The sequence below is a fragment of the Doryrhamphus excisus genome, chromosome 2 (assembly GCF_030265055.1).
Source record: "Doryrhamphus excisus isolate RoL2022-K1 chromosome 2, RoL_Dexc_1.0, whole genome shotgun sequence".
NCBI classification, from domain to species: domain Eukaryota; kingdom Metazoa; phylum Chordata; class Actinopteri; order Syngnathiformes; family Syngnathidae; genus Doryrhamphus; species Doryrhamphus excisus.
The window spans coordinates 10,852,725-10,861,904 of NC_080467.1; the positions used below are offsets into that span (position 1 = coordinate 10,852,725).

The 9,180-nt window shown below is 45.6% G+C and overlaps 1 protein-coding gene and 1 long non-coding RNA gene across 3 annotated transcripts in view; one reads left to right on the top strand and one right to left on the bottom strand.

Moving 5' to 3' along the window:
- Positions 1-3,728, top strand: part of LOC131105475 (uncharacterized) — a 15,664-nt gene extending 11,936 nt beyond the window's left edge. Inside the window, exons 4-5 of the long non-coding RNA XR_009119941.1 lie at positions 1-28; positions 3,595-3,728. The exon at positions 1-28 is cut by the window's left edge and continues 42 nt beyond it. This is a non-coding gene — a long non-coding RNA (uncharacterized LOC131105475). The remainder of the gene's footprint in view (positions 29-3,594) is intronic.
- The window catches only part of LOC131105462 (ceramide transfer protein-like), a 45,368-nt gene that overhangs the window by 16,077 nt on the left and 20,111 nt on the right, over positions 1-9,180 (bottom strand). For both annotated transcript variants that reach the window (XM_058053608.1, XM_058053604.1), the window contains exon 3: positions 474-1,650. In XM_058053608.1, the coding sequence (XP_057909591.1) occupies positions 474-584 (111 nt within the window). In that variant the 5' untranslated portion in view covers positions 585-1,650. The remainder of the gene's footprint in view (positions 1-473; positions 1,651-9,180) is intronic.

Consider the following 9,180-nt stretch of genomic DNA (forward strand, 5'->3'; position numbering starts at 1 on the left):
GTCAGAAACTCGCATTCATGAAATGAAGGTTTGTCTTTTTTTGTATTCCTGTGACATGACAATGAGGGGAAAAACACTGAAAGATGAGTGCATGGCAAAGTAGCAGCAGCCTAAAGTAAAGACCAAAGTGGTAAAAACAATAGGTTGGTAATTATTGCTTTAGATGTTTCACTGTGTATAATTATTAACAGTGGCTAACTTATTTTAGAGTCATGTGAAATGTTACTAATGTTCACACTTTTTGTATAGACAATAAAGATTACATGATGGTGACAGTTTGACCCTGGAACTGACCAATTAAATTTTCTCTATTGGCAACTTCCAACACAGTCTTGACTCGGTTCTGTCGGCTAACTTTCATGTATTGAGAGGCGTGGTCGCATCCAACATTGTCATTTGATGCTAAACTGCGTTGGGTAAAGATTAAGAGCACGGACGTGACGTCACATGATTAAGAAAATGAGGCGACTTACCTTGCTGAGGACCCCGCTGAACTCACCGACGCCGACCGGGTGTCCTGGATCCTCTTTGGGCTCCAAGTCCTCCTCTGAGCCGGAGGAGTTCCAGCTCTGATTGTCCGACATGTCGTTAGCGCGCTAGGTGGCTAACACCTCGGGATTGCGACTCGTTAATTCGGAGCAATAGATCACCGACGCATGCTGGTTTAAATAAAACGATAATAGTAATATTAATAATAGAAAAGGCTCCAAGCGCGACACTTTATTGTCGGCGGCTGAGGAAATGTTGGCTATCTGTAGGGGTTAGCTAACATTATATTCAAATGTTCGCGCTGCTTGCTGTTTGCCGTCAGCTGAGCTCCGCCGCCCCCTTCCCAGCTATTTCGCCGCCTGCGGCCAAGAAGAGGCGAAAAAACAGGAACCAAACGCCGATTAAAAATGTTGACAGGAGGCCTCAGGGGAAGGTAATCCGTGTTGTTCGTTCAGACGACGTCGTGTCTTCCTCTGTGTATGCTAGTGACAGCCTTCAGGGTCTCCGCCATGTTCGCTTGACGTATCCGCAGGTCTCGTGCGTGCTCCAACTTGTGCGGTGAGCAAGGGGCGCTGGCTCCCGTGACGTCACCAAAGCCCGTCCTAATTTGGGAGGCAGGCCCCGCCCCCTGCGTTTATCGCACTGGAAATAGAGAGCTCCACTGACGCTTATTGAGCCTAATTTAGCTTCACCACTGCTGGAAGGAAATCCCCAAACTTCCATCTTGAATATATTTTGTATAAAATGTCTTTTAAAAATGAAATTGTATTATCCACGCAGAATACAATACAATGTGCCACATGGCATTGAGGCCTTAACGCTTTGGTGCAAATCCGGGTAAACGTGCAGATGCAGAAATTTACATTCAAAATACTTTTAAGTGGGAGAATGAATGAGCAAATTTGGCACACACCTTTAGAGAACGGCCATGTCAAATTTGAGTAAAGGTGGTCGACGTGTCCCCGCAGGGGGTCACTGACCATTTGCTGAAGAATTATGAAACTTTAATGCTATGTTTCCTGGAGTGTATATCCCCGGTAACCTTTTTCATATGACGTGGTCCATAGCTTCCCACTGTGCACCAATTCCCCCGGAGTGTAGCCTTCATCATGTCATGGGTTCTTCTTGCTAGTCAGATGTCATTCCACCGAATCATGAGACCTGGAAACCACAAGACAGACATTTGCTGCGCAATCACAACGTATTAGCTGCACAATGTAACTCCTGTTGCAAGCATCCGGAGGAAGACATTTCACAAAAACATACTGCGACTGCAGAAAGTATCAGGCATGCATGATGCAGGTGACCATGGTAACATATAAATAGTCTTTTTATGATTCATTCTAAAGCCCATACAGACACATGACTCAAGCTGTGCTGATGAAGCTGCAATTCGATTAGATCACGTCCTCTTTCGAGACGCATGTTGCTCAAACAGGAATATTTTGACTCACAGTGGAAAGTGCACAACTGCTTAGAAATGCACAATTTTTCTTAAATATTTTTTCTTGACGTGCTTTAATTTTGACCTATATTGCAGGTTTATTTAAAATGATAATTGTGTGTCATTTCAGTCATATTGTAAGCTAAAAGCGCCCTCTGCTGGCAGCTGGTTGCGATTACTTACACGCATTGCATGCAGTACTGTGTTGTACTGTAAGTGTTGTACTTGCGAAATAGTGCCCTCTCCTGGACGATACCAGAAGTTCAATTATTTTACAACATAAACATTACAGTATTATCATAGTAATAATAGTCTGTAGTAATTTAAACCACTTTTAAGACATACACCAAATATCTCACAAGTACACACAAATATATTATGATAAAATATATTTCAATAGGAATAAAAATCATAAAAACTATAAAAAATATATACTATAAAATATATACTATAAATATAGTATACAAATGTATGGAATAGGCCTGAAGGGGTTGAATGTAGTGGTACAATTTCAAGCAGCATAGAGGCATATATATATATATATATATATATATATATATATATATATATATATATATATATATATATATATATATATATATATATATATATATATATATAGTATTAGGAAACAGCATCCTCATGTAATGACTTGCCAACCACAATGCTTGCTTTTGTACCACAGCGGTCTTCCTCCTCCCCACCCCCCACACCCCCCCTGGTTAAAGCCAACAGAGCAGAACGTCATCGAGCGAAATACAAGTCATTTGTCAGCCTCACCGGCAACGCGCTGACCTTCCCGGGACAGGCGGATTTTGCCAGCTCAGCGGTTTCTCCCTATTCCCTGGCCCGGGTTACGGTCGTTACCCGCCTGAGTGAGAATGGCGGCTGCCCCCAGAACCCCGCCACGCACCCCCACCTTCCCTCAACATGGGACAAGATGGAGGCACGTGAAAAACAATACCTTTGCTCAGGTTCAAATTGCAGCTTTTATATGATAACTGCTGCTACAAGCCACACTATAACCTAATTATCACCATACTGGCAGGTCAAGGGTCAAAGTGCTGTTTTAGCGGTAATATGCTAATCGGCCAGCAGGCGGCACTGCTGTTCTGCAGCCGTATTCATCTGGCTACTCACAGGATACGTGAATGACGTTGAATGCGATTCAGTGCTCCACCACTAGATGGCAGAATGACCATCATTAACCTGTATAGACACCTGTTGCCTTTCATGCACTTTTGGTAGGAGCTCCTTAACAATCAGAAGAGTGCTCTTCTCAAATAGACGATCTTTGACATAATAATATAGAATTATTATTATTTTTTATTTTGCAGCAGATGCCGAAGTACAGCACAGTGCTCCTGTCACATAGACAATCTCGGTATAGTGCAGGTCTTTAAAACAGCAAAACACTCCTGTCACATACAGGATCTTTGACTAGCATTTATTTTGCAGTAGGTGCTTAAGAACAGTGCTCCTGTCGCATGGACGATCTTGGTCTAGTGTTTTTACTGTAGCTCATTAAAAACAACAGAGTGCTCCTGACGTACTGTATAGAAGATCTTTGGCTGGCATTTTTTTTGTATGCGTTTAAGAAACAAGCGGGCACTCCTGTCACATCCTGTCACACCTGATCTTTGACTAACATTTTTTTGCAGAGTTACAGCAGAGCGCTCCTGTCACACAGAGGATCTTTGACTGGCTTTCTTTGCAGTAAGTGCTGAAGAAACAGCAGAGCAGTCCTTTTAAATAGAGGATCTTTGCTGAGAATTATTATTTTTTTGCAACAGACCCTCACAAAAGAACAGAGTGCTCCTGTCATATAGATGATCTTCGTCTAGTGTTTTTACTGTAGCTCATTAAAAACAACGCAGTGCTCCTGACGTACTGTATAGAGGATCTTTGGCTGGCATTTTTTGTATGCGTTTAAGAAACAAGCGAGCACTCCTGTCACACCTGATCTTTGACTGGCTTTCTTTGCAGTAAGTGCTGAAGAAACAGCAGAGCACTCCTTTTAAATAGAGGATCTTTGCTGATAATTTTTTTTTGCAACAGACCCTTAAATAAACAGAGTGCTCCTGTCATATAGTTGATCTTGGTCTAGTGTTTTTGGTGCAGGTCAGTAAAACAACAGTGCCCCTGACACATGTTTTATGATGTGTGTGTGTGTGAATATTTTTTTCCTGTGTTGAGGCCGATCCTTGTGTTGGAAGAAGAAGCAACCAAAAAAAAAGCTACATGTGAGGACACTTGGACTTTGGCTGAATGGAGGTCCAGTGAAGTACACAGAGGCCTCAGGTGAGGTGGTGGAGCGATAACGGTAGTTTCCTTCACCATTTTGATCTCATTGTGCAAGTTGGTGGTGGTGGTTGATGGTAAAAGACTAAGCTTTGCCTTCCACACATCATGCTAGATGCTTCCTGTGGATGTTCAGTAATGAAGAGTGGGCCCCAGCGCTCCGCTCCCAGCTGTCATCTCCATTCAAGAGGAGAGCGCTGAGGCGAAGACGCGCTCCCGCAGCCCCGTTTCGCCACCCAAGGAATTCCCAGCTGTGAGTCACACCAAGATGGTTTGTTGTTTTGCGAGCAGCGCACATGAGGGAGGGGGTGGGTGAATGGAGAAGGGGGGGGGGGACCACCGTCGATTCCCTTCATTGCTCATCCATCCGCCTCGTCTCTGAAACGAGACTCTCAGCATTTTCCATGCGCAGTTGAGAAAAGAGCTGATGATAGGGAAGGAAAACACATCCTTTACGACTTTTCTCCAATCCCATTCCACATCTCGGCTTATTGCATTGAACGATTAACACCACCCCTCCAATTTACAAACACTTGCCAAAGAACTACAATGGCATTGTTTTGCTGTTCATAAGATAGCCTGCCACAACAAATTACAAATCAATACCACAAATCTCTAAAATACTCACAAAATACAAATATGTCAATAAATGAGTAACTAATGATACAGTAATGCATCACCACTGTGCACTTCAAATTTCTAAAATATATTCATTAATAAGGGGCGGCACGGCGATCGAGTGGTTAGCGCAGACCTCACAGCTAGGAGGACCAGGGTTCAAGTCCACCCTCTGCCATCTCTGTGTGGAGTTTGCATGTTCTCCCCGTGCATGCGTGGGTTTTCTCCGGGTACTCCGGTTTCCTCCCACATTCTAAAAACATGCTAGGTTAATTGGCCACTCCAAATTGTCCATATATATGAATGTGAGTGTGAATGGTTGTTTGTTTATATGTGCCCTGTGATTGGCTGGCCACCAGTCCAGGGTGTACCCCGCCTCTCGCCCAAAGACAGCTGGGATAGGCTCCAGCACCCCGCCACCCTCGTGAGGATAAGCGGTAGAAAATGAATGAATGAATGAGTTCTCCTCCTATTTTGTGTGGAAGTGGTAACTTTTTGGCTTCTTATTTTGTCTTTCCCCACCCTCGGCCATCTCTGTGTGGAGTTTGCATATTCTCCCCGTGCATGCGTGGGTTTTCTCCGGGTACTCCGGTTTCCTCCCACATTCCAAAAACATGCTAGGTTAATTGGCCACTCCAAATTGTCCATAGGTATGAATGTGAGTGTGAATGGTTGTTTGTCTATATGTGCCCTGTGATTGGCTGGCCACCAGTCCAGGGTGTACCCTGCTTCTTGCAGCTGGAATAGGCTCCAGCACCCCCACGACCCTCGTGAGGAAAAGCAGTAGAAAAAGAATGAATGAATATTCATTATGTCTGTTTTGTGGTAAAATAGGACCCATTAAAAGCCAATACATTTTGCTAAAATTATGCATTTTCACTCATAAAAATCGCTAAATTAAGTCAAAGGTAACATGCTGTACATAAGGCACCCCCTCAGCTGACACGGCACCCTTAGCATCCACCCATATACCCAACCCAGAAGGCCAGCCGGCTCGAGTTATTAGGAAATTTCCATCACACAAATCAATGCATTCAGGTAAAGGTTGAGCCCCTCCACAACAATCCAGTATGACCCTCGACAGAGCCGTTTGTCTCCCCTGAATGACAAAGCAGACGCCACCCTCAAGTGAAGTCAGGTCAATACTTCATAACGCCCCTGTCGACGTATTTCACACTGCCTTCATTCGGGAGGGCCCAGGACCCTTCATCTACCTTTTATGCACAAGTGCGGAGATGATTGACTGAAATTCCAAGCAGGAAGTGTTTCTTCCAAGGGTGGCGACGTCAAAACCAAGGCAGAAAGTACGAGAATTTGTGTACACATGCAGACAACAACAAGATGATTAATGGTTGCCAACACCCCCCCCCCCTCCTCGCAGCTGACGAGAAGGAGAAGCAATTAACATGGCTGTCACTATCCATCTCTTATCCTCCATCTTAAGCGGAGATGACAAATGAAGGAGCGCGCTACGTTGCATGGACCGCCTCCGACACCTCGCTAAGAGTTAGCAACCGCCTACACACACACAAACACACACTTGTGGTCAAGTGTTCAAAACGCATCCAAGGAAAAAACAGCTATAGTCCACAAAGGCCCCCAGGCCGCACATTTAAGACCCGTGGGTTAGCATACTGCACGTAACATGTAACCACTGTATGTCAAAAAAAAATTTGCCCCCGCCTTTTTTTCCCCAAAATTAAAAATATCTAAATAGTCCCTGTATCCTTTGATTTTTGAGGATGCAGCTCAGGGGTAAAATAGATGAAAATGATAATAAACAAGCTAATGCTAGCTTATTTTACAAGATGAGTTACATTATGTACAGCCCCATGCTGTAAATTCATTCATTCATTTTCTACCGCTTTTCCTCACAAGGGTCGCGGGGGTGCTGGAGCCTATCCCAGCTGTCTTCGGGCGTAAGGCGGGGTACACCCTTGACTGGTCGCCAGCCAATCACAGGGCACATATAGACAAACAACCATTCACACTCACATTCTATGTGGACAATTTGGAGTCGCCAATTAACCTAGCATGTTTTTGGAATGTGGGAGGAAACCGGAGTACCCGGAGAAAACCCACGCATGCACGGGGAGAACATGCAAACTCCACACAGAGATGCCCAAGGGTGGGATTGAACCCTGGTCTCCTAGCTGTGAGGTCTGTGCGCTAACCCCTAGACCACCATGCCGCCCCATGCTGTAAATATATTATCATAATAATATGGTACATGGCTGCACGGCGGTCGAGTGGTTAGCGCACAGGCCACACAGCTAGGAGACCCGAGTTCAATTCCATCCTCGTCCAACTCTGTATGGAGTTTGCATGTTCCCCCCCGTGCATGCGTGGGTTTCCTCCCACATTCCAAAAACATGCTAGGTTAATTGGCGACTCCAAATTGTCCATAGGTATGAATGTGAGTGTGAATTGTTGTTTGTCTATATGTGCCCTGTGATTGGCTGGCCACCAGTCCAGGGTGTACCCCGCCTCAGCTGGGATAGGCTCCAGCATTCCCGCAACCCTTGTGAGGATAAGCGGTAGAAAATGAATGAATAATGGTACATAGCGATGCGTTCAATGTGGCGTGTTTTAGTCAGTTTCAACCCACAGAAGCAAACAGAAACCGTTTCTGTCCAATGGAACAAGAACAACACACGCACACACACACTCTCTTTCCGTTTTAATTAGCTTGCACATGCCAACACGTTCTCACGCTAGCACTAGACAGCGTGTTCACCCACTCATGAACAGATGTCATGCTTTTTGCTCCTCTTCTTCCTTCTTCTTTTTGCTCATGTGACAGCCAAAAAAGAGATAGTTGAACATCATTGATCTGCTTTGAAGACACCCAAGATAAAACAGAGTAAGGATTGGAGCATGAAGGCGACGTCAGCTGCTTTTAAGTCAGACGGGGCTGGACATCTGGAAGCCCTTGTGGTCCTTGAAGGAGCGCCTGCGTCACGGCTCGCTCTCAGGAGCAGAGACATATGACATTTCGGCATTTTCGTCTCTTTGGAGATGCAGCAAAGATCACACGGAAACAAGTGGAACGCTCCTGAAGAGTCGCACAACCCGCCTCTGGTGTGACGCAGAGACAAATCGGTCATGTGGTGCCCAGCTTTGGGGACAAAAAACGAGAAAATTCAAGTTCCAAATGCTTATTGCAACTCATCTTCCGTGTGTCCATCTGTGACGTTCCTGCGCTAATAAGCCACGTCACATTTTAACTCGCCCTCTTTGTCTTTTGACTGCACCCCCTCCCACCCTGCCCCCCAATTTGTGTTTAAGAAATGTAATTAACCTTGCGTTAACCCACTGGGCTATTCTCTAGGCTATCTGTCTTGTTACTTAACAGCACTTGACTGTATCTGGACCCCGGCAGGCTGCTTTTTATGAGCGGGAGGACGCCTTGTGCTGCGCCCCAATGCCGACTCAGCAGCGTCTATTCCATCTTATTGAAGGCGCCGCGACTGATGGCTTCTTCAGGGTGTAAAAAAAGCACATTTATTGTGTGGAGATACAAGTGGAGAGAACAGTTTTAGGGTCTAATTGAAAGAGAAGCGCTTGATGACTTTGCAGGCTCCAGTCTTGATTTGGCCGATGAGGCAATAAGTGGCCTTTAATCAGCATCTGCTGGATTGAAATGCAAATGCAAGCGAAGGGGATGTCCTCCTCGTCTTCCTTCCTCACTGGTTGAGATGTGCTTATTTTAGGAGAAGAGGACGGGGAGGGTTTGCTCATTGATGGTTTAGAATGGCCCTCCATCACGGACATCCTTTCACCCGTCAGACATCTGCTTTGGAATCTTCCAGCTGCTTATTTGGTGTTGTCACATGACTTCCTGGGATATTAATAACCAGCAAAAGGGGGGCCTGAGTGGTAGAATCTGTTCTGGTAACCACACCGCCGCCCCCTACTCGCAAACGGTTCATACCGGGAGTGTCCAAACTTTGCTCCTTCACACTGAGAGGAACCACTTGAGGTGGCTCGGGTATCTAGTCCAGATGCCTCCTGGTTGCAGGAGAAGGTCCCGGGGCAGACCTCGGACACGCTGGAGGGATTATGTCTCACAGCTGGCCTGGGAACGCATTAGTGTATTCCTGGTGGAGCTGGAGGGGGACCAAGAAGGTCTGGGACCAAGAAGTCTGTGCTCTGCACATTGACCTAATATTGATCTACACACGGCATGGGTTTGATTCCCACGGAAGGGCATCCGCCGTAAAGTCTAAGCCAAAACCGACCAAATCGGAAAGTAGTGAAATAGTCCTGGAGTGGAGGAGGTTCCTCCGCTGGGGTCCCGTCTCAGGCACCCCCTCCCAAACTTCACC